The following is a 27,308-nucleotide window of genomic DNA, read 5'->3' as shown; positions in this document are numbered from 1 at the left end:
AAGTTTAACAAGCTACCCAAATACATACACAAAATGAATGAAATTAATCTTTGAAATAATCAAACTATAGCTATTTTTTCCCTAATGAATATTTTAAAATAAAAAGAAGAAAAAAATCTATAGGTCCTGTTTTGCCTCTATTGTTCTTGAAACAAAGACTTCTAAATACAAATATGTAGTCTGCACATGTTTTAGATAAAAACAACAAAATATTATTTCCAATTTTTGTATTAATAATAATCACATTATATAAAATATGTTCATATAATTTAGATTTTAAATGCTGATCTATACATTTTTTGTACAGAAAATAATGAAATATCTTAGTCAGTTTGAAACTGAAGAGTCAGTCTTACAAAAACTGGGTAAGACTCCAATAAGAGAATTTTCAACCTCATTATCTGAGATTTAAATAGTCACAGTAAAAATAACCCAAACTTTCCACACTCTGGTATTACACTATCCCAATGTTGATCACTAGGCCTTGAACAAAAAGAGGTTTTTTTTTTTTTATAAAAACCTCTCTATGGCCAACTCATAATATGCAAAAATGTATCCATTCATAGTGACCTTATATTACCATTATTTCCAAGTAATGGTCTATATCTGTTTCGTCCCCTACTTCTATTGAGTTTTGCTGTTTTTAGGGTATTTTTTGGGCAAAGGGCACTGAGGGGGATAGAGAGGCAGTTATTTCTGCAGTGCTATCTGAGAGTCAAAGAATTAATATATATTTCAATGCAGAGATAAAATCAGATTTTATACACAGAAATCTTGTAGCTACCTTTGAAACCCTATTATAGAGCAATGCAATGCAAAACATAATTTCAAATGTAAAAGCAATTTTACCTTTTGTTAAGGTCTTCATCTGCAAATCCTGTGGGAATGAGAGAGAAATATTTTCCCATCTTTAGCCACAGATTAGATTTTGGAATCCAACCATTGTGTGCATGGATTGCATGGATTTTAGCAAGTTGACGAGCTATTAGCCTGTTTAAAACAAAACAACATAAAAAGAAAAAGTTAAGCATCACAAAGTTCATGTCTACTAACAAAGATTCTTGACCAAACTTTAGTCAGTCTCCTGATCTACTTGTAAGCCTTCCAGTGCATTTCCTCGTAAAATTCAGTTTTTGCAAGAACCCTGAAAAGTCACTTTAGCAAAAACTCCCCTATCCTTAGTATTTGACCACCTTTAATATTTGATCAGGTCCCATCCCCCAGGTGATGTCGGACCTCTCTGGCCTGTCTTCAGCAAGGATTCTGTTTGGATGTTTTAGCCAGAATACCCTTATACCTGATGTTACCTCTTAGTAATCTGTCATCCACTGACCCCACTCTGTTCCTTGGCTATAAATTTCTACCTAACCCATGCTGTATTTGTATTTGCCCCTGCTCCAAACTCCCATTGCCATGGTCCCAATACCTATCAAAATCATCCTGAATAAAGTCAGCTGTATCATTCTTTAACAAGTTATCAGTGAATAACTTTTTCTTTAACTGTTATGGTGCAGTCAGTCAAAATCAGATTCATCACTGGACCCCTAGACCTCTCACTCAGGACCCTACATGTGGGCCTTTGAAGCCTTTGTCCTCACTTCTGACTAATTGATGGGGGATCCATTGGTGAGTAACACTCCGAAACTATTGCTCTAGACAAACATCCACTGAAGTTGGCAAGGACTGATTTAGATTCTTAAGATTCTGAGTGTACTTCTGAAACTCAGAGTTACAGGCTTCTTTTAAAAGGTTCACCTGGGCTGGAAGTCTTCCTCCCTGGCTTTCTGTGAGGTCCCGCTGTACTCTCTATTGGATTTTGCTTCTCCCATGTGAACGCATCTATCACCTGAAACCCCTTTTGTTGAAACCTGGCTCCACCAACTCTACCTGTTCTCTTAGTTCTTGTTGGCATGGTTTTGAAAAACTTAAAAAAAAAAGTTACAAAGGCCTACGTGCTATCCCCAGAAATTCTGATTAATTGGTCTAGGGTGCAGACAGAGCATTAAGATATTTAAAAGGTTCCCAGATGTGTATTTGTGGGTAGTTTGTCAAACTTTGATTCAATAGGGAAGTTATACCCTGCCAACACAGACTAAGCAGTCTTCTGAAAGTGTGTCTAGCGTGCTGGATATCCATGAAGCTACAGTATAAAGATAGAAAATTCTCTTTTAAAATAGCTATTTGATGGAAAGATTTTGAGGAAAGTCATTTAAAAAATAATGAGGCGGATGGTAATGGTGAAGCAAGATTTCCTGGACTTGTTGAGATAATGCAGAGTTGAGAGGCAGTCTAGTATTGTAAAGGTTAAAAGCACAAGACTCTGGAGCCAAACTGATGAGATTAAATCCCAGTTCCCCCAGTTAGCACTTCTGCTGTGTAACCTTAAAGCAAGTTACCTGTTTTCTCTTCTATAAAATGGAAATATCAAGAGTAGCGTATTAACCATACAGAGTTTTTATAAGGATTGAGTTGGTGTATGTAAAGTGCTTAAAACAGTGTCTGGTTACATGATTGCTGAGTTAGCTTCTATTTTAAAAATTATTAATATTATTCAAAGAAGGTTATTTAGGAAGGTTTTATGTTATATCCCCGGAGGGAAATGTTTCACAGATGTGGAAGAGGTGAAATAAAAAATGGCAGAAGCACTAAAAGGCATCAAAGCTGACGAGTCCTAAAACTGTTTTCAGCAGTGGTAAACATGTCTCGATAGATGTATTGCACCAAACAGAGAGCACTCTAAAGGTGACTGAAATTTAAACATATAAGAATAAATACACAATTTTTTACATACAAATTGTGGGGGTTTTGGGGTCTCCCCTCATATTTACCTAGCTAAGCCAGAGAGTTGATCCTAAATTAATTGAAGCTAATCGCTTTGGTTGAAGCTATTAGGAAAAATGGAACTTCACCCCCAATCCTGGGATAGCTAAACTGATTAGAGAAATCTGTTGATTAACATCATGGTCTTTCTTATGGAAAGTTTGTCAGAAAAAAAAGGGCAAACAGAATAAAATGATATTCCTAATGTTACAGTTCCCAGATCCATTCTATGGATCAAACTCAGTATTCTCAGTTTTTATGCACCAATAAATCCTTGAAGTCAACATGTATTTTCAAATTACCATCAACAATCAATAGTATTAGCCTCATCCTTAATCTAACTAATGCATTACTAAATTATTTAAATCTGTAATCTTTTTATGCATGTGTACTTTGGGACATACCTCTCAAACAAACAAATGGATGAACAAACATTTATTTATATAAATGAAACCACTGACCAACCCTGCTCAAGACAGCATATTCTTGTCTACAAGAATACAGAAAAAACCCAAATGAAAAAACCCACATGTACACACACATGCACGTTTCCACGCACATACTTTAAGTCAGTTAAAACTGGGTTTAAACTTGAGGGAGAAGAGGAAAGTAGAGCCTTGAAGCAAGGTAAAAGCTGTGTTACATAAAACTTACGGGGTAACCTATGTCAACAGAATTCAGTGACCCAGAAATATTTACTGAACAAATGAAACAAGTGATTCAGAAGGGACACATAAATCAGAATAGGTATTTAGCACCAACAAATTTTATTTGCTTGGAGTTCTAAAAATAATTAAGAATGCCTTTTTTTTTTTCTTTTTTAAGTCAGGGTCTCACTCTATCACCCAGGCTGGAGTGCAGTGGCAAAATCATGGCTCATTGCAAGCTTCAATCCCCTAAGAGCAGACGATCATTCCACCTCTGAATCTCAGGTAGCTAGGACTACAAGCATGCACCACCATGCCGGGCTAATACTTTTATTTTTGTAGAGAAGAAGTCTCGCTGTTGCTCAGGCTGGTCTTGAACTCCTGGGCTCAAACAATCCTCCCACCTGGGCCTCCCTAAGTGCCTGGATTACAGGCATTAACTATCATGCCTGGCCAAGAATGTAATTTTTTAATAGTTTTATCCCAAGGTTTGTAAGAGACTCTTATTTGCAATATATAAAATGTAATTGTAAAAGTTGTCTAGTTAGTCAGCTGACTGTGACTGAAATGACAATTCTATGGTAAGTTCTCCAAAAATGAATAAAATAGTATGGCCACAACTCCAAGGGGGCTAAATGTTCCAAGTTAATGAAATCTATTTAATATAAATAGCTGCTAGAAGAGAAAGTATCAATTTAGAGTACATCGACCTTTCTGGCAGAAAGGTTGCCAACAGGGGCACAGCCAGGATATGAATCGATAATCCAATCCAAAAGCCACATCTTTACCACTATAGGATATCTCAATAACACTGCACAAAATTAGTTGGGCTTTCAGTCTGACTTTGCCATTGTATTTGCGATCTAAACTTAAGTAAATAATTTAATTTCTCTGGTTCTCAGGTTCCTTACAAAGAACAAAATACATGGCCCATTACATAGTTTTGAAGTTTTCCCTCAGACTTCATTTCATATGTTCCTAATATCAGGGGGAAAAAAATGAACATCTACATAAAAATTTGATTGATTTAAACTTTTAAAAACTATTTTATTTATTTATTTAGGTTCAAGGGGTGTGTACATAAGTTTATTACATAGGTATATTGTGTGATGGTGATGTTTGGGCTTCTATTGAGCTCATCACCTAGGTGGTAGGCAGGATACCCAGTGGGTAATTTTCCAATTCTTTTTCCCTTCTCTTCCTCCCCTCTTTAAGAGTCCTCAGTGTCTACTATTCTTATCTTTATGCCTGTATGCACTCAGCTCTCATTTATGAATAGAACATGTGGTATTTAGTTTTCTGTTTCTGTGACAATTCACTTAGGATGGTCTACAGCTGCAGCCATGTTGCTGCAAAAGGCATGATTTTGTTCTTTTGTATGGCTGCATATTATCCATAGTGTATATGTACCATATTTTCTTCATCCAGTTCACTGTTGCTGGGTGCCTAGGTGGTCCCATGTTTTTAACTACTGTAGATAATGCTGAGGTAGACATATAAATACAGGTGCCTTTTTGGTAGAGTGATTTATGCTCCTTTGGGTATATATCCCGTAGTGGGATTGCTGGGTCAAATGGTAAATCTATTTTTAGTTCTTTCAGAAATTTCCCAACTGCTGTCCACAGAAGTTGACTAGTTTACATTCTCATTCTCACCATCAGTATACAAATGTTCCCTTTTCTCTGCAACCACACCAAAAACCATGTGTTTTTTTACTTTTTATTAACAGTCATTCTGACTGTCGTGAGATGGTATCTGTGGTTTTAATTTGCATTTCTCTGATTAGTGATGTTGAACATTTTTTCATGTTTGTTGGCTGCTTGTATGACTTCCTTCGAGAAATGTCTGTTCATGTTCTTCATCCACTTTAAATGGGATTATTATTTTTTTCCTGTCAATTTGTTTGCGTTCTTTGATGCTTCTGGGTATAAGTCCTCTGTTGAATGTACAGGTTGCAAATATTTTCTCCCATTCTCTAGGCTGTCTATTAACTCAGTTGATGGCTTCATCTGCTATGCAAAAGTTCTTTGTATTTGATTAGGTCCCACTTGTCAATTTTGGCTTTTGTTGTTTTGCTCGTGAGGTCTTGGTCGTGAATTCATTGTCTAGGCTGATGTTCAGAAGAGTGTTTCTAGGCTTTCTTCTAGGATTGTTATAGTTTGAGAACTTATTTTTAGGTCATTAATGTATCTTAAGTTAATTTTTGTATATGGTGAGAGGAAAGGATCCACCTTCCTTCTTCTCTCATGATGAGCCACTTTCCCCAGCATCATTTGTTAAACAAGGTGTCCTTTCCCCAGTGTTTGTTTTTTTTTAACTTGTAAGAGACAAGATGGTTGTATGTTGTATGACAGTAGTTTTATTTCTGGGTTCTCAATTCCATTACATTGGCCTATGTGTTTATTTTTGTACCAGTACCATGCTGTTTTAGTTACTGTAGCATTCTAGCAAATTTTGAAGTCTGGCAGTGTGATGCTTCTGGCTTTCTACTTTTTACATAGGCTAGTTTTGTATACTCATGCTCTTTTTTTGCTTCCATATGAATTTAAGTATTGTTCTTTCTAGATCTGTGAAAAATGATGCTGTTAATTTGATAGGGATTGCATTAAATCGATAGACTGCTTTAGGCAGTATGGACATTTTAACAATATTGATTCTTCCAATTCATGAACATGGGAATTTTTCCATTTGTTTGTGTCATCTTTGATTTCTTTCAGCAGTGCTTTTTAGTTTTCACTATAGAAATCTTTCACCTCTTTGGTTGGATATTCCTAGGTGTTTTAATTTTTTTGCGGCTACTATGAATGGGATTGTGTTCTTGATTTGGTTCTCAGCTTGAATGTTGTTGGTGTACAGAAATGCAGCTGATTTTTGAGCATTTTTTTGGACCCTGAGGTTTTACTAAGACACTTATGAGTGCTAGGAGTTTTTTGGTGGCATCTTAAGAGTTTTCTAGACGTAGAATCGTATCATCTGTGAAAGAGGGATAATTTATTCTTCTTTTCCTATTTGGATACCTTTTTTTCCTTTCTCTTGCCTGACTGCTCTGATCAGGACTTCCAGCACTCTGTTGAATAGGAGTGGTGATTGATTATTAAACTTTTAAGTTCAGTAATCACAACATGAACTTCACATTCAGATTCATATACAAATACCTGATAGACTAACTTCCTATTTCACAACAATTTCCTATGAATTACAACAGAAAGGTTAAATATACAAAAACTATAGTGTGATCAAAGTAAAATTTTTCCAAATGATGACTTTCTTTAAAAATTTACCAAATACAACTGTTCCTTAGAACAAATTTTTAAAATTATAGATAGAATTATAAAAATTACTTTTAAAATTTTAAAAACACTTTCTGCATAAAGTAATATATGGTTACTCTAATGGAAACTAAAATATCTAATAATCATCATAGTACAACATAGTTAATACTTGCAAAAAATATTTATGAAAATGAAAAAGACAATTTTTAATGTCTAGTATAAGTAAATTATAAATAATTTGCCCTATCTGTAGATGCATTGCTAAAATAAAATTAACGCTGTAAGGGATACTACTAATATTAAGTAATAGTATCATTTTTATATAATAGTCAAAAATATATTCATGATGTCACTTAACATGCTATTTTCCTACATAATTCAAAATAGAACAACAGCAATAATATTAGTAATTAAGATTATTTTATCAATACAATTGATAAATATCACTAAGTTATTCTTCAAGGGGCAAAGACTGTATCTTATGTTTTTATCTGTTTTAGTGCTCAGAACTTAGAGGAGGTACTTAAAAAATACTTGATAAATTAGAGTCAGTTATCTTGGCAAAAGAATGAGAGTACATTTAGAAATTTACCATAATACCAAGGTTTATTAGGTTTTTTGTCAGGTGGATTTTTTAAAAATCTCATGTAATAAAAATTGTAACAAAAGTAATAATTTCCTATACAAAAAGAAAATAAACATCTATTTGAAACACTGCCCATGTTCTTTAATAAGAAGTCACATCTTGCTTAAATTCTTCTCAAAGTCTAGAATTCAAGTCAATTTCTACAGGTCTCATAACTACTGGTCTTTTTTATACTTTATGCTGCAAAATTAACAAGTAAAGTATCTTAGTTCTTTCAGTCTTCTGTAACACAAATACCACAAATGGAGTAGTTTAAAAATGACAGAAATTTCTTTCTCACAGTTCTGGAACCAACAAGTCCAAGATCAAGGCATTAGCAAATTCAGTATCTAATGTGGGCCATTCCTCATAGATGGCAGTTTTTTGCTGTGTTTTCGCATGGTGGAAGGGGTAAGCAAGCTCCCTTGGACCTCTCTCATGATTAATATTCCAAAAGTCCCCACCTCTTAATACACTGGGACTAGTTTCAACAAAAAAGATTTTGAGGGGAAACAAACTTTCAGATCATAGCTGAAAATAATACAAATCTCCTCGTACTAAGATAAAAATAGTTAAGTTGCAACCATAGCAGCTGTATACTTAAAAACTAGGCTTTGATAAAAGACTAAAAAATCCAATACACTATTAGAAGTGTCATACGTATCTAATATTTTTGACAAACTGGCCTTGAACAAAACATGCAGTTTGTGAAGAATGGCTTTGTTAAGAAAATTAGGATGGTTATGGGGCACACACCTGTAATCCCAGTACTTTGGGAGGACAAGGAGGGAAGACTGCCTTAGCCCAGGAGTTTGAGATCCACCTGAGTAACATGAGACCTCGGCTCTACAAAAAAAAAAAAAAAATAGCCAGGTGTGGTAGCTTGCACCCATATGTAGTCCCAGCTACTCAGGAGGCTGAGGAGAAAGAATCAACTGAGTCCAGGAGGTTGAGGCTAAGGTTGGTTGGCCATAACCGTGCCACTGCACTCCAGCCTGGGTAAAAGAGTGAGCCCTACTAAAAAAAGAATCAGACTAATAGTTTTTAACCAATGGGGTGAAAGAACTGTATACCAAAAACCATAAAATGTTGCTGAAAAAAATTCAATACAAAAATAAATGGAAGGACAACCCGTGTTCATAGAATGAAAAACGTGATACTATTAAGATGTCAATACAACCCAAAGTGATCTACAGATTCAGTCAATCCATATCAAAATTCCAAAGGCAATTTTTGCAGAAACAGAAAAATGCATCCTAAAATTCATGTGGAAACTCAAGGGACACCCAAATAGCTAAAACAAGATTGGAAAAGAAGAGTAAAGTTGAAGTCTTATACTTCCTGATTTCAAAACTTATTACACAAAGCTACAGTAATCTATACAGTTTGATACTGTCACAAAGAAAAACATATAGACAAATGGAATAGAAAAGAGAACCCAAAAATAAACAAACAATTATACAGTCAAATGATATTCAACAAAGGTGCCAAGAACATTCAATGAAGAAAGAACAATGGAAAAGAACAACAATGGAGAAGGGATAACAAATGCTGCTGGGAAAACTATACCACATGCAGAAGAATGAACTCCTTCCTTACACCATATATCAAAATTAACTAAAAATGGATCAAAGATCTAAATGTAAAAGCTAAACCTATGAAAGCTCTTAGGAGAAAATGGAGGGAAAGTTTTATGACACTGGACGCTGGCAATGATTTCTTGGATATGACACCAAAAACATAGGCAACAAAAGTAAAAACTGATTAACTGGATTGCATCAAATTTAAGAGTACTCCTCAAAGGACACAATCAAGAGAGTGGAAAGCAACCCACAGAACGAAAGAAACTATTGGGAAATTATGTACATATTTGTCAAGAGGTTAATATCCAGAATATATGGATAATTCCTATAACTCAACAACAACAGCAAAAAACAAACAATCCAATTAGAAAACAAGCAAAGAACACGAATAGTTATTTCTGCAGAAAAAGTAAACCAATGGTCAATAAGCACATAAAAGATGTTCAACATCATAAATCATTAGAAAAAATACAAATCAAAAGCACAATGTGATATCACCTCATACCTATTAGAATGATTACTATGAAAAAAACAGAAAATAACAACCAGCAAGAATGTGGACAAATTGGAACACTTGCACACTGTTGGTGGGAATATAAAATGGTGCAGCTACTACAGAAAACAGTATGGTGATTCCTCAAATAATTAAAAAATAAAACTGTCATATGATCCAGCAATTCCACATTTATCCAAAAGATGTAAAACAGTCTCAAAAGATATTTATACAACCATGTTCACAGTAACATTATTCACAATAACCAAAAAGTGAAAACAGCCCAAGTGTCCATCCACGGATGAATAAACAAAATACAATATATAAATACAATGGAACATTATTGAGCCTTGAACAAAGGAAATTCTGACACATGCTATAACATGAATAAACCTTAAAGACTGCATGCTAAGTGAAATAAGCCAGTCATCAAAAGGAAAATACTTCATGATTCCACTTACATGATATACCTAAAGTAGTCAAATTTATAAAGATAGAAAGTAAATGATAGCTGTCAGAAGATAGGAGAAGGAGATAAGTGAGGTTTCTTTAACAAGCAAATAATTTCAGTTTTATAATATGAAAAATAAGTTACACAATCATGTGAATAAACAATACTAACAAGTCATACATTTTTAAAAAATGGTCAAGATGGTAAATTTTATGTTATGTGTACTTAACTAAAATTTTGTTAAATAATAAATGCTCATTAAAAAAAGAAAAATATTTCTTAAAAAGACTTGATTTAATCACTTCAATTGTCTTCTATTAGTACGTTTATATATAACAGAAAAAGCTGTATTTTTATATTTCCTACTTAAGATTATTTATTTTCTATTTTTATAATATATTTGTCTCACAAAATATTAACAAATCAAATCTAACAATGTATAAAAAAAGTATGCATCCTGACTAAGGATTATCCCAAGTGGGCAAGACTAGCTCAATACCTGAAAATTAATTTATGTAATCCATTACATTAGCAGACTAAAGAAGAAAAATCATATGAACCTATTAACAGTGTCAAAAAAGGCATTTCACAAAACCCAACACCCATTAATCATAAAAACTCTCAGTAAACTAGGAATAGAGGGAACGAGACTATCCTTAACTTGATAAAGAATATCTACAAAAAAAACTACACCTAATACCCTACTTAATAGTGAGAAACATGAGTTTCCACTAAGTCAAGAACAAAGCAAGGGCATGCCCTTTCACCAACTATTCTCAACACTGTACTGAAAGCCCTAGCTGATGCAGTAAGACAAGCAGGAAGAGCTATATTTAGTGAAAATTAAAAAATAAAACTTTTTTCTTTTTTTTGCAGATAACATGATTGTCTACACAGAAAAATAAAAAATATTGACCAAAAAACAACAACAAAAAAACTGCTGGAACAAGCAAATATAACAAGCATGGAGACTATAAGGTAAACATCAACTGCTTACCTAAACATCAGCAATTGACTTAGAAAATCAAATGTACTACATTCTACAGTAGCACATCAAAAAAATGAAATTTAGGTATAAATCTAAAAAAAAAAAAAAGCTCGAGTTCTATAAGAGGAAGACTACAAAACTCTGGGAAAAAAATTAAGTAACTAAATAAATGATATTCCATATTCACAGATAAGAAGACTCAATACTGCCAAGTTATTTCCAACTTGATCTACAGATTCAATGTAACCCCAATCAAAATCCCAGCAAGTTATTCTGTGGATATCAGAAAATAAAATCCAAAGTTTATATAAATATTGTTCTGCATAAATATACATAATTCACAGTTGTCAATTAAAAATACATTAGTAAAATACTTAATAATTTAACAAATTTTAATAAAGTTTATAACAGGCAAAATACCCAGGCTATCCAATACAATATATTGAAGAAGAACAAAGTTGAAGGACTGACACTACCCAAATTCAAGAATGGTTATATAACTACAGTAATCAAGATAGAGTGACATTTTCCAAAGAACAGATAAAAAAATCAAGGGACGGATATAGTCAACTGATATTAACAAAGGAGCAAAAGCAATACAACGGAAAAATGATAGTCTTTTCAACAAATGGTGCTGGACAACTGAATATTCACATGCAAAAATCTGAATTTAGACAGACTCTTCATAAGACCATCCCTTATAAAAATTATTTCAAAATGGATTATAGACCTAAATGTCAAATCCAAGACTAAAAACCTCTGAGAAGATAACACAGAAGAAAAATCTGGATGACTCTGGGTTTGGTAATGACTTTTCAGATATAACACCATGGAGGCATGATCCAAGAAAGAAAAAATTGATAAGCTGAACTTCAATAAAATTAAAACTGCGCTGCAAAGAACTGTCAAGAGAATAAAAAGACAAAGCATAGACTGGAAAAATTATTTGCAAAACACATGTCCGATAAATAACTGTTAATATAAAATATACAAAGAATTCTTAAATGTCAGTCATAAGAACACAAACAACCCAATTAAAAATGGATCAGGCCGGGCTCGGTGGCTCAGCCTGTAAACCTAGCAATTTGGGAGGCCAAGGCGAGTGGATTGCCTGAACCCATAGGTTCAAGACCAGCCCAGGCAACTTGGTTAGACCTCAGCTCTACAATAAATCAAAAAATTAGCTGGACATGGTAGCGCCCACCTATACTTCTGGCTACTTGGAAGGCTGAGGAGGAAGTATCGCTGGTGCCCAACAGGTAGACACTGGGGTGGCTGCAAGCATGCCACTGTACTCCAGCTCCGGCAACAGAATGAGACTCCAACTCCAAAAAAAAAAAAAGGACCAAAAACCTTAGCAAACACTTCATTAAAGAAAATACACAGATGACAAAGAAACATACGATAAGGTACTCCACATCATACATCATCAGGAAAACACAAGTTAAAACAATGAGGTATCACTACATACCCAGGAGAATGACCAAAATCCAGAACACTGACAACATTAAATACTGGCAAACACATGGAGCAACAGCAAGGAATATAAAATGGCACAGCCACTTTGGGAAGTGGTTCAGCAGCTTATTACAAAACTAAATATACTCTTACCATAAGATCCAGCAATCATGCTGTTTAGCATTTACTCAAAGGAGTGAAAAATTTACGTCCACACAATGGATAAGGAAAATGTGGTACACGTACATGATGGAATACTATGCAGCCATAAAGAAAAACAAAATCATGTCCTTTGCAGCAACATGGATGAAGCTAGAAACCATCATTCTAAATGGACTATCACAGAAACAAAAAACTGAATACAGCATGTTCTCACTCATAACTGGGACCTAAACTTTGAGTATGTAAGCACAAAAGTGGGAACAACAAATGCTGGGCACTAATAAAGGAGGGAGGGAGGGGGAATAAGGGGCACACAACCACCCATTGGGTACCATGTCCACTACCAGGGGGAGAGAGAGAGCTCACTAGCAGCCCAAACGTCGCCTGCACACAATTTACTTACGTAGCAAATACTCACATGTACACCACAAATCTTTAAACAATAAAACAAAACCTTATGTACACACAACAATCTGCATAGGGATACTGATAGCAGCGTTATTCATATTGCTAAAACTTGGAAGTAACCAAAATGTACTTCAGTAGTAAATGAATAAATAAGCTTTGTAAAACCAGGCAATGAAATATTACTTAGTGCCTTAAAAAGAAATCAGTCATTAAGCCATGAAAAGACATGAAGGAAACTTAAATGCATATTACTAAGTCAAAGAAGCCAATCTAAAAAGGCTACATATGATATGATTCTAACTATATGACATTTTGGAAAAAGCAAAACCATGGAAGGAACAAAAAAATCAGTGGTTTCCCTGGGTTGGCGGAAAAAAAGGATGAACAGGCAGAGCACAGATTTTTTCAGGGCAGTAAAAATGCTCTGCATGCTATTTTAACAGTAGTATAATAGTAGTCACATTTGTCCAAACTCATAAAATATACAATACCAAGTATGAACCCTAATGTAAACTGTGGACTTTGGGTGATAATGACTTATCATTGTGGGTTTATGAATTGTAGCAAATGTACTACTCTGATGGGGATGTTGATAAAAGGAGAAATTGTAGAAGATAGGAATCTGAGAAATATCTGTATTTTTCTTTCAATTTTGCTGTGAATCTAAAACTCCTCTAAAAAAAATCTTTAAAGGGAAAATCTCTTCATTAGTGAATTAATTTCACTTAGGTATATGTTTGGCATATATATTACAAGCATTATTTAACACGTCGTTAATTTATGTTTTGTATATATAAAAAAGTTATTTAAAAATTACTTAAAAGATATCTAATTTTCATGATCCTTCTTTTACTTAGTCTCAGTAAGGTTTTACTGCAGTAACATCAAGGCAAATTTCATACTTATTAAAGCTAAATATGTGAAAGTCTCAAGGCTTCAGAGAACTCTAATACTCGCTAATTGTTACCACTCTTGAAAGCTTTTAAAAAATTAAAGGTACTGTAACAAAATTTTTTGAAATTGAAAAATAATCTCTAATCCTACCACCCCAATACAATAGTATCACACTTTACATATCCCTTTGAGTTTTCGTATAAGCAAATTATTGCTGAATTGTAGCTACAGCTAAGCTACCTTTTCTTTATAGTTTCAATGGCTAAATAATCTATTTTTAAGCTGATTTTTCCTCTTAGCCCTCATCAGTCATTTTGCATGTATTAGACAATATTCAAAATTAACATTTCAATGTAGCATAATATTCCTTGTGTTGATCTACCTTAATTATATCTGAATAAGAGATTTCTAATTGTAGCTGCCAGAAACACAGCATATAACTTTCATTCATGAATTATTATATATTTTCCTACTGACTTCCAAAGGGAAACACTGCCAATTTTACATGTAACTCACAATGTGCCAGTTCTACTACAGTAATATTAATATGCTTTTTAATAAACATCTACAATTCATTTGAAATCATATTTTGCCATTATGTTTGCCACTGGATGATTTTAATATTTTTAATTAAACTTCATCCAGGATTTCCAAAAGGAGACAAGTTTTTGAGAAATATCTGATAAGGTATCTGAAAAATTCCTAAACACCTCTAAATTTTAAAAATGTTCTGAAGGTATCAGTAATACTTGATTGCTACAACAATCAAAAACAAATAATGATAAATTTCCATAAATGGGATTATCAGTTAAAGATGAATTTAGTACAACTTGTTAACTTAGTATAACTTGGTGCTTAACTATACACCATTCCCTCACTTCCAATATGCTATCCTGTCCTTTAAAGTTTAGTTCAAATGTGAACTCAGTGAAATACTGCCTAATTTCCCAAGTATGCCCACATCAACTACCTGTACATTTTCGAAAACCTTTTCAGTTCTTGTATACTATTTAGCTTACCCCTCCCTTACTAGGACAGCAGGGACTGCTTGGATTCTTCTTCCTCCTCTCCCAGACTAGATCAAACATAAACATATACCATTTATAGTGAAAGCACATACCTTGATCATAATCATAATATAGGCATATAGCTATGGATGAATTAGGTAATAAAGTACTGTGGACTTTGATTTCAATCAACATTTTCTGAAGCTGTGAGGAATCAGTCCGGCTGCACATTAGCCTCGTCTACAAATCAAGGTTTCTGAAAGGTCATGATTATATTCAAATATTAAAGCTCATAACAATGGATCAAAATGTGACACCTAACCCCAAACTGGCAATAAGCCACTATTATTTAATAAATCCAAGATTCTTGTTAGTAGCACAGACACACAAAATTCATTTTTTTAAAAAGAGAAAAGTTAAATAAGTATATCACCCAAAATTTACATCTCTAATATCTTCTTGGGGCTCTAGAACCAAGTTTATTCACTTACTTGGTATTTAAAAAGTATATCACTGTACATGTGTGAAAACGATGAAGTCGCATTCCTATTTAAAATCATTTATAATTCAAACATTGTATTAATCCAAACTTGCTTTTCCCTCAATTAGTTTTTTTATATTTTCTGTGTTTTATAGTGATTAACAAACCTGCTAAACACTTTTAAATGCCATAAGAGAATTACAATATAATTTAAAACAAATTTAATAGCAAAATAAATTGAACAGCAAATATGACTACTCATAATGGCAACTAACCAATCCTATCACACAGTGTTCCATACTGTCATCTTCTTTTACTCCTTTCTCAGACTCCACTCTGCTTCTCCTCTTCAAAATTATGGGGCAATTCAATATATCACATAAGTCAATTATCATAGAATTCAACTGAGAGTATTGATGTTTGGCTTCTAACTGTATATTCTTTTTATAAAGTGTGTATATGTCTTCATTAGTATCACATACATATTCTGAATGAGTAGATCTAGCTAGGGAGATGATGAAGAGAAGTTGGTTAAGGGGTACAAAAATGAAAGCTAGATAGAAGGAGTAATAACGATTAACAATTATTATGTGAAATGGTAAAAATAAATAGAAAAAAGTCATTTTCTTCTTGAGTTGACTCACTTCAAATCTACAAATTTTTCTAAGTTGTTTTTTGAAAGTGTTTTTAAAAAGATATTACTATTTTCCTTTATATTTTATTTTCTTTTCTCAATGAGTAAAAATGGCTCAGTTACTTATCATTAGTATTCTTTTAGTACTTTACTAGTAATGTGATCATAAGCAAATTACTTAAAATCTTTGCACCTTAGTTTTCCCATCTAGTGAAATGAGATTACTATTGACTATCCTCTAGGGTTGTTATGGGTTGAATTTATTAATATATGTAAGATGTTCAGAACAGTGCCTCGCTCATACTAAGTGTGTATCAGTATTTGCCATCATCATCATCATTTTAATGTCATTTCTCCAACTTTTAACATATTAAGTCTTGATAACTATTAATAGAATGGCAATTTACAAATTACTAATATTTTTAGTATTAATTTAAAAATCTTGAAGTTTCAATATAAATTGGTTTCTTTAAATAAGTGAAAATAAAAGCAAAAGAAGGGCTTAATAAATCTAGAACAGGTAGAACAAACAGGTAGTATTGTTTCATTGGAAAAGATTGTGAGGTCATATCCAGATTCAGAAGGAAAGAGTTCTAAGATTGGTTACTATTGTCTGAGATGAACATGGAAGAGGGATTAGTGGCTAAGAATATTTATTTTGTCACATCCATAGCCTGCTTTCATATACTTCAAAGAATACTATATAATATACCAAAGTAAATAGTCCCTAAAAACAACAAAAATCTGTTTAAATTTTAAAATTCAAAAATGATACCTCTAAAAGCACAACAAAGTCAATGAATTAGTAGTATCCATAATAACTTGCCGAGGTAATATTTAATAGTTGTTTTAATTAATGTCTAAGTGCTTAGAAGCTCTGCCAAGTCTGGTAAAGTGTGAGAAGTCTTATGAGAAAAAAATAATAATCATTATAAAAGTTAACACATAGTGATTAATATATGCCAGGCATTGTTCTAAGCTTTCCACATATACTAACGAACATAATCCTTACGACAACTCTAGAGGTGGTTGTTTTTGTTTTGTTTTTATTAACTCCTGGCAATCTGTAATATTCCCATTTTTTTAGATGAGGAAATTGAGACACAAAATGTTTAAATAGTATAACCAAATTCACACAGATCATAAAGCTTAGGCAATCTGGCTCCATAACATTCTCTTAATAAAAAAGCTATACTGCCTAATACAGGATTTCAACATGGCATCTGATTCCGTAGTTTTCCACCATAATTGAAAAAGAAAAAACTGTCCCAGGTGTCCAGTTTCCTTCATGTAACTATACAGTAAAAGAAGGTAAGACTCTCCTAAATCTGAACTTATGACTGGCAGGTGGTAAAGTAATGTCCCCACTTCAACTCTAAGTTTACATTTGATATCTTAAAGATAGTTCAGAAATATCAATGTGTAATGTATGAAGGTGTTTACAAAGGCCATTAAGACTTCTAAACCAGTAAAAATGGTATTAGCCTTAAGCAACTTTTTTTCTTAGGTCTTTTGGCCATGGGCCTTTCGTTCAGTATCTCTACGGAAGAACTTTAATAAACTGAACATTATTACTGACAACATCATTATTATTGACAACAATTTATACTAGTGTAATATATACAAAATTATAATTTTATGTCAAGAGAAAGTTTCCCATGTTGGCAACAGTATAGAAGGGACCTAAAAAAAGTAATTATTTATTTAAAAAGTTGTGTATTTACTCTTACATGTTTAAACTTTAGTCACCTTCAAAGTACTCTCTGTTTGATGAATACAACTATCAAGATGCTTTTTCCACTGCTCAAAACAGTTTCTGAACTTATCAATTTTGATGCCTTTTAGTGCTTCTGTTATTTTTTTGTTTCATCTCTTCCACACAGGCAAAACATTTTTCTTTGAGGCCTTTTTTCATCTGGGGAAACAAACAAAGTCTCTCGGGGCAAGATCGGGTAAATAGGGAGGATGGGGAACAAGAATTATGCTGTTTTTGGCCAAAAACTGCTGAACATTAAGCATCATGTGGACAGGTGCACTCGTAAATCACCCATCATGAAATGGGAAAATGTATTGATAGGATCTCCAAAAAAAAATTTACTGAAGCTGAATGGTAGTTGGTACACTAATGTGGATGGATTCCTAGACCACTTACCTAGTAGGAGAATCCTGTATTACAAGGGGTCTACCCACCAAAAACTAATTCCGGGTTTTTCTGGGTTCCCCCTTGTAAGTCCAGATAACTTCCAAGTGGCTGACATATCACACCTACCCTCATGACAGGTTCACTGGAACTTTGATAAATATGCTCATTTCTCAGTATAATGCCCTCTTTCCCTGATAAACATACAGAAGGAGAGATGAAGAGAGTATATCCAAAAGAAAGGGAGTGTGGCAGGGGATCCTGTTCAGAAAGCATTCCCAGGGGTCCTTCTGCCCAGGGCTTAGAACTTCAGGCAAATGAATGGCCAGTACTTGGGCTGCTTTCTGCCACAGTGCAGGTCAAAGTGCAGCTGCACTGCAGCCTCCATGGCCCACATCTTGGCAGTGCTGTTCCATTTCATCTTGGCGTGGTGCAGCTTGTTGGGGCTCTTGGACAGGGGTTCCACTGACCAATAGATGTTGTAGTACGGGTAGCGATGGATATTTACATAGTCACACCGGTACTTCTTGTTTAGCTGCTGAGACTGACAAGGCTCTTCTCCTCTGTGCCTGTTGATCTCTACAAAGTGCTGGCAGGACTCTTCTGTGATTTCCATATTGCTCAGGTCACATTCTGCTTCCCCATCTGATTCAGTTTCATCTCCCCCTCTTCTGACAAAGTTTGATCTTCTCTTCCAGATGTCTGGATCCTATTGACATGATGGAGTACTCAGACCATCTGTGTAATGTGAGTTACTTCAGTGGGAGGCCTGGGACCCCACATAATAGTCAAAGAAGGACTAAAGATATCCACCTTCCTTACCATAAACACTTCAGGAGTAAAGTACCATAAGGAACTGAAATAGGATTCCATGGCCTTCTTGAAGGTGTTCTGGTGGCTTTGCATGCAAGCCGCTGTTTGATGATAATGTTGCCAGTATCTTGCAAGTAGAGGAGCATACTTTACCAAGACTTGGTAGTTTTTGATAGTCACGTCTTTGCTGCCATGTTTGATTGTGAAAGTCCAAATGGGCACCAACACTCATGGGCATGCAGACTTTCTGATCTTGGGTAGCAGGCAAGCAGGAGTCTATTTTTCAGTGGAAAGTGGAGACTGCAGGGCCTGTGGACACTATCTTAAAACGAATGTTTTTCTCTATGCTTTAGTTGCAAGGAAACTCATATGGTTCCTCTGTACCAACCTTATAGAATATATTTTTATATCTGAATCTAACCGCAGCTTTTCTTTTGATCAAATTTATGCATCTATTCATTTGTATCCTGTTGTATAGGTATTTCTCAACCATTGTGAACAAGTTTGAGGATTTATAAATAAATATATGCAAGCCTAAAGTCCACCAAAAAACTGACACAAAAGAGCAAATATATGCCTACTAATCAGGATCCTTCAATATATCTTACGAGTACACTCATGTAAGACAAGAACATATCCATCTAATGGCTAAAAACTAAGGTTTGAACAGATTTCTATGACAAAATATGTTAATATATTACTTGATACAGGTTTACAATAAGTAAACAATACTGGTACATTTAAATTTTACCAGTGTACTGACTTAGCAATTCTTTGTTTTTTTTTTGAGTTGGAGTCTCATTCTGTTGCCCAGGCTGGAGTGCAGTGGCATGCTCATGGCCATCACATCCTCGACCGGCTGGGCTCAGGCAATCCTTCCGCCTAAGCCTTCCAAGTAGCTAGAACTACAGCAATTCTTAAAATATGATCCAGAGACCCCCCAGAGGCCCAAAACCCTTTCATAAGGTTTGTAAAATTAAAACTATTTTCACAAGACATTTACCTTTCTCACTCTCATTCTCTCATGAGTATACAGGGTAGTTTTCAAGAGACTACATACATGATAATGTAATTACACTAATAGCTAACAGGATGTATCCTTGATATTCCTGTGTTCTAAAAAATTTGTTTTAATAATATCTAATATAGTAAATATTGGTAAATATAAATAAAATGCTAAAACAAAAGCTCTTTGGGAACTCAACAAACCTAAAGAGTTTTAAAGGATTTTGAGACCTAAATGGTTGAGAATTGATGGCTTAACTATAAATTAATTAACCCGCTGTTTTCAAATCAAGCAAATTTTCTAGTTTTTTTCAAGAACAGAAAGAAAATTTTAAATTGGCAATTTTAGAAAAAAGATCAAGTATATATAAGACATTATTCTTTGTGGAAAACATAATATATTGAATTAAATAATGAAGAACTTTAAGAACAAAGAAGTGATAGCAAAATGAATATAATCTTAATAAGTAAAGCCTCTGAAAATATGAACAGTTGAGTAATTGGTGATAAGAAATGTACAATTAAACAACTGGCAACAGGAATGTAAAACATTTCAATTCAAATACTGCTTTTTAAAAATTAAGGGGAAGGCCTGACTCTCTGCAGCAGGTCAATCCAAAACCTCTTATAATCCTTTCTTCTGCAAAGAATCAACAATGAGAGCTGCAAATACAAGGGGGGAGCCAAAAAAACCTGGAATTTATTTATAAAAAATTATGTATTTATTCCTACATGTTTAAATCTCAGTTGCCTTCAAAGTACTCTCTGTTTTATGGAATATACCTATTGAGACACTTTTTCCACTGCTCAAAACAGTTTTTGAAATTGTCAATTTTGATGCCTTTTAGTGCTTCTGCCAATTTTTATTTCACCTCTTCCACATCAGCAAAAACTGTTTCTCTTTGAAAACTTTTTCACCTGGGTAAACAACAAAAAAAAGTTGCTAGGGATTGCTAGGGTGAGATCCAGTGAATAGGAAGGGGGGCACAGGGGTCATGCTGTTTTGGTTCAAAAACTGTCGAACACTCAGCACGCTGTAGGCAGGTGCCTTGTCATGGTGGAAGAACCAGTCATCTGTTTGCCACAATTAAGGACGTTTCTTCTGCAAAATTGTGAGGCAACCTTCTCAAAATTTACAGATAAAAACTTTGAGCCGGGCTCGGTGGCTTAGCCTGTAATCCCGCGCTTTGGGAGGCTGAGGTGAGTGGCCTGCCTGAGCCCGCGGTATCAAAACCCACCTGGACAACTTGGCGAGACCTCATCTCCATAATAAGTCAAAAAAATCAGCCGGGTGTGGTAGCGCGTGCCTGTAATTCCGGCTACTCGGAAGGCTGAGGTGGAAGGATCGCCGGAGCCCAGCAGGTGGAGGCTGCGATGGCCGGGAGCGGCACTGCACTCCAGTCTGGGTGACAGAGTGAGACTCCAACTCAAAAAAAAAAAAAAAAAAAAACTTTGGTTGACCATTTGATCCACAGGAACAAATTCTGAGTGTACTACAAGAGGCCTGCCTTCTAAAAGATAATTCGTGTTTTTCTGGGTCCCTCCCTCATATGAAGGAATTTAATTATTTTTAGTGGAAGAAAAGTAAAAACCCTAACTAAAGAAAGCTTATAAGTTAATCAAGTAGTTGTTCAAAGAAAGAAAAGGCAATTTTTAAAACTATTTCCTTAACATACTTAATAGTCTTATTTTTCAAAAGAAAATTTTAGAAAAAGAGATGTACCTGAAAATGGCTGGGTTGCAGACATGCTTTGGATCCAGTGCTTCTCCTTGTATAAATTCATAGCATAGTCCATTATTGAAGGTACAGTACAGTTGTGGTGCACAGCCATGAGCCTGCAAAACTCGAAAACTCTTTACTTCTTCATCTCGATCAACTAGCAACTCAGTCTTATTGCCATAAATTCTCACCAGGACTACATCCTCCATGGTATCACCCACATAACAGCCAATAAGTTTATTTGTGATTCCATCTGTGAAGAGCTGTCAAAAAAAGAAAAATGGGGGAAAAAAGCAATTAGCTATTTTTAGGAAACAGAACAGAAAATCACTTGAAATTAGTTATATACTAATTGAAAGAAAGCCAACTTTTTAACATAAAAGAGCCATCTTTTGATATAATTATGTCTAACATCTATAATTTTAATTCTAGATTTAAACAAACAGGAATATCAATGTTAATTTCTGTAACATCATGTTTTCCTTGATCCAAAAGTATTAATTATTCAGTCTGCAATATTTCTATTTAACTTTTTTTGATACCTGTTGTATTTCAGTCTGCCTTGCAATCATTGTGTGTGTACATGCCCACATGTGAGAGAGAGAATATTCAGGTAACTTTGAATATTCTCTCTAGTATGTCCAACATACTAGAAAGTCTCTGAGGATGAGAGCACTTCCAGCTTCCTAGAATGGCTCACTACTTATAAAAGTATACAAATATCCAAACATAATCTACCATAATTTCAATTATGGTAAATCTCCAACTTACAAAAACTTCAATTTTATGTATTAACTTTAGAAATTACTTAATATAGCATGCATCAAATATCACGTTAAGCACTCAAGAAATAATATTTTAAACTTTAATAGTTTAAAATGCCATGGCTAGCCGGGCTCGGTGGCTTAGCCTGTAATCCCATGCTTTGGGAGGCTGAGGTGAGTGAATTGCCTGAGCCCGCGGGTTCAAGACCCGCCTGGGCAACTTGGCGAGACCTCATCTCTATAATAAATAAAAAAATCAGCTGGGCATGGTAGAGCATGACTGTAATTCCGGCTACTCGGATGGCTGAGGCGGAAGGATCGCCGGAGTCCAGCGGGTTGAGGCTGCGGTGGCCGGGAGCAGTCTGGGCGACAGAGTGAGACTCCAACTCAAAAAAATAAAAAAATAAAATGCCATGGCTATTTTTAAAATGTACCCTTAATAAGAGGAGGATATAGAAGCAGAGATTTCTATGGTATTTTCTAAATGAGACTTTGAGACTTTTCAAGAGCTTTAAGTCAAGTACTTCAAGTCCTTTTTTTAGATCTGAGCATAGAAGGCATATTTAAAAAGCAAACAAGTAATTAGCAATATAAGTTCTTGAAATCTATTTAAAAGTTGTAATTTTCATTTTCCTCTGTATTAACCTGACACTAGAACAACTCTTCTATTTACCCAATTATATTTCAGAATTCTTGGAGGCTCTCAAGTGGAATAAAGGGAGAAAAGAAAAGAGTGAAAGTAAAAGTTAAGGACATTTTTCCAAGATAACTGGGCAAGAACGAGAAAAAAGGATAGAAGATACATTTTAAAAGTGTGTATATGCATTTTACTAATGGCTAAGAGGGTAAACATTTTTATTTCAATTAGATTGTTGTGATAATAAATGAAATATGAAAAAGCTTTAGATCTTCAGATAAAGATTTGAAAGTATTTATTAAAATTAACATACATCTAACAAGTGTTTATATAATGGTTTTTATTTTTAGATATGCAAAGACATACAAATATTGCTTTCTACCTAGATTTCAAAAAAACTCTATGAAAAGAAGGCATTGCCAAGAAGTATGTACATGTAAACTGAATGCCAACCACCAATTAAACTCTTTGTTGAAAAGCATGCTATTTCTTATAATTCACACATACTATTCTGTAATTTATTCAGATGTCATATGTAAATACAATATTTAAAATACTATAATAAAGATTAAGAAACTGTTTAACATTCTGAAATGCTTATAATGAATTATACTGTAGGCCTCCCAGATTTCAGAAATCATCACTCTGTTTTCTGTATGTTAACAGCAAATAATAGCTACTTGACACATAATAGTTACCAATATTAACGTTTTCATCTGTCTTACAAAAATTGCATTCTCTCATGCTTGCCTATAATAATAACTGGGAATGCTATACTGTATATTTAAGTATACATACAAAAACATACAAAAATCCTTGCCCTTGAAGGGCTAGAGACAAATAAGAAGATTACTAAATATATTACTGAACACTAAATATATTACCGAACTAACTAAATAGTTACAAAGATGAAACAGGGCCATAAAGTCCCTAACACTAACTTTCTGTATTACACAACAGCCACATACTTGGCAACGAAATGATAGTCAAACTAAATCTCTAGAATAAAAAAGATATATGAATAATGTAACCTCACTTCTACAAAAATATTTTACATATAAGTAAAGATAAAATGTCTACAAAGATATTCAATAAAATATTAGGTAGTTTAAATCTTGCTTATTTTCTTCTTTCTCCATAAGTTGTTTAAACTTTTTCTTTTGGCTTATGTATGCTTCCTAATTTGTTCTTTTCTGCAATGAACCTGGTTTTCTTGTGAAAAAAATTACTGAGAAGAATAAACATAACCCAGCAACTAGCACTGGTACTCACAGCTAGCCTTGAAGTCCTACTGAATATAAACAATTTTACAGAACATCAACATTCAACATCTTATGAGGCCACTGCATGATCATAATGTATCAATAAAAAAAAACTCTGTAATTATGTCTGAACGTAGTCAAAATTATGAACTTTGTCCAAACCACAAAGATTATCAAGCATCTCTCTATCTTGGCTAATGTGAGTGACTGATGCTTTTCTCCAGTCATAACTTTGACCCTGCTTCATTCTTGTAGCCTTCTATGTAAGATTAAGATACTCACACGTCATAGACTTGTCCCACTTCCTTTCCAACAGCACCCAATCCAGAGAAATATCCTGCTATCTTGAACCCAGACATATCTCAACCATTCTCCATGATGAAGTTCCCTTACTGCAGTCAGTGATAAACTCAACTTGCTCAACTACAGGTTGTGTTTCTACTGGTCTCTGGTTGGAGAATATGACTTCAGAATTTAAAGATATACGGATAATGCTTCTTACCCTTGCATGGTTCCCACTTCATATACAAACCACAAGTAATTCAATATGCTGAATCATCCAAAATATACTATTAAAATATACCAGACATATTTCAGATAGGTATACTATATTAAGTATATACTAGAAATAAAAAATTCCATCTCAGTAGAAGTGGAACAAAAAACAAACCTCACGGAGCTCCTTTTTTTTTAGCTCCTTTTAAATAGGGTTTTATCCTGTACTGTTTGTCAAGTACTTCTGACACAGTTCAGAGGATGAGCCACAAAGCCAAGTTGCTTGAATTTGAATCCCAGCTTTGCTATCTACAAACTGAGTAAATTAGGTAAGTCGCTTAACCTCTCTACATGTCTCTATCTCTTCATATATAAAATCAGTATACTAGAATCTACGTTTTGCATTGTCACGAAGATTAATGAGTTAATATACCTAAAAGCACTTAGAAGAGTGGCAAGCAATAAGCTGTTAAATGCAGCTAACTATACATTTAAGTTTTAACACAAAAAAGCAATATGATTTGTGATTAAATCATAAAACTAAGATAAAATCTATGTTAAAACAATATTTCAAAACAATATTTCTAATAAGTCTCTCTAAAAGTAGCTTAAATCCAGATAGTTAAATGTTAAATAACATCATTTCTGGACAAATTCTCTTTTCACACCTGAAAATAGTCAAAAGACTTCATCTAGTTAGTCAGAAATGCCATTCAACATTATTCTTCCATTCAACATTATTCTTTCAAGTGAGTTAGAGAGGAGATAGCTAGAGAAAGGCTAAGCAGACAGACAAGGCGGGTCCCCCAGTAACAATGTAGTGACCTTCCAGCAGGCCTCTAGGGCTGATATATTGGTGTTTGTAAACAAGCTCCCTAGGAGCCTGTCAAGCCAGAGCTTACTGCCAGGATAGAAAAACAACCAATCAACTTGCTGGCAAGTACGACCAATCAGATCACCATTATGCCCCTGCCTCCTGCCAGCTGGTCCTTAGTATTAACCAATCAGCACAGCTAGTGCCAACCAATCAGCTAACGGTTAGTGCTAGCCAATCAGTATGGTCTTAGATCACAGGTTTCAGCACCCAGACTGGCAATCCCTTTGGGTCCCCTCCCACTGTGGTAGCTTTTCTGTCCTCTCAGTAAATCCTGCTTTCTCACTTTCCAGCAGTCTGTATCCCTGAATCCTCCTGGGCAGGAGACAAGACCCTCGACCTGAAGAGTTGCAGAAGATCATTGGTGCAGAAGAGCTGTAGAGCCATGCACGCCAGAAACTGGCTTGCCAGTCAACCAAGCCAGCTGAACCAGGAGAGCTGTTAGCAGAAGGCAAGACTCCAAAGCTGAGACACTTCTGGGGGCTGCAACACTCTAGAGCTTGGCTTGCCAGCCCACCGGAGCCAACACTCCTGGGGCTAGGCTTGCCAGCCCATCAAGCTGACTCTTTCTGGGGCTTGGCTGGCCGTCACATTGAGCTGATACCCTCAAAGCCCAGGTTGCCCTGAAAAATCTGTATCATTAAGTACTACTCTACATATGTGTTTCATTTTGTATGACTAACTATATTCTGTTAAACTCTAATCCCTAAAATGTGTTAAACTCTAAGCTGGCAAAATGAGTTCCTAATCACCTCTAATCTTGAGTTTAAATATTAACAGTCCTTAAATACTAGGTAAGTTAATAATAGATTCTAAATTTGTTTTCTGCTTTACATCACAGGATTTTAAAAACAAAATATATATTAGTTAAAGACAGGATTTAAACTTACCCTTTAACAAATTCCAACAATCCAAAAATCTCTTTAAAAATGTGTTTAATTGCTGGCCTGGAGCAGCGGGTCACACCTGTAATTCCAGCACTTTGGGAAGTGAAGTTCTTAGAGAATTGCCTGCCTGAGCCCAGGAGTTTAAGACCAGCTTGGGCAACTCCACAAGACCTCGTCTCTACAATAAATCAAAAAATTAGCCAGACGTGATGGTGCATGCCTTATAATTCAGCTATTAGGAAGACTGAGGCGGAAAGATCACCTGAGCCCAGGAATCAAGGCTGCAGTAGCTGTGAACATTCTACAGCACTCCAGCCTGGGTGACACAGTGAGACTCCACTCAAAAAAATAAAATTTTCTAAATTGCTTAATATTAATGAAGGCATCACTCTTATTCTGAAGATAGAATTAAGCATTTATCCTACATTTTCTATGAACTGTATTCCATAATATCTAAGTAGTCCTAATTAATGAGAAAAAGTTATCTACCAAAGAATTCTGACAAATTTGGAACAAGAGAACTAGAAAAAATCAATATTTTACAACTCCCAATAAAATAACTATTCAAAGACAACAATCTTCAATAAGTAAAACTATTATATGAAAGGTTTATGAAAAATGAATAATGGCAGGAGCCACTTAGAAATCAACTGTCATCCCTGACCTCACTAAACAACCAGATATGTTATACCTCCTGATGGGATGCAATGTGAAATAAACTTCCCATGACTTGGAATCTAATCAAGCTTCTCAATTTTTCCATCTTTAGGAAAATATAGGTGTTAAAT

General features: G+C 34.6%; 1 protein-coding gene across 1 annotated transcript in view; it reads right to left on the bottom strand.

Annotated features, from left to right (window-relative positions):
* Positions 1 to 737: 737 nt before the first annotated feature.
* The window catches only part of ETNK1 (ethanolamine kinase 1), a 44,356-nt gene continuing 17,785 nt past the window's right edge, over positions 738 to 27,308 (bottom strand). The window contains 2 exon segments of the mRNA XM_008053184.2: positions 738 to 990; positions 21,605 to 21,864. Coding sequence (XP_008051375.2) covers positions 846 to 990; positions 21,605 to 21,864 — 405 coding nt within the window. The 3' untranslated portion in view covers positions 738 to 845.

Source organism: Carlito syrichta, unplaced genomic scaffold (assembly GCF_000164805.1).
Source record: "Carlito syrichta isolate Samal-C Ts95f unplaced genomic scaffold, Tarsius_syrichta-2.0.1 Scaffold287940, whole genome shotgun sequence".
In the NCBI taxonomy this organism is placed as follows: Eukaryota; Metazoa; Chordata; class Mammalia; order Primates; family Tarsiidae; genus Carlito; species Carlito syrichta.
The sequence above is the reverse complement of the archived record's forward strand: the minus strand, read 5'-3'. Positions and strand labels throughout refer to the sequence as shown.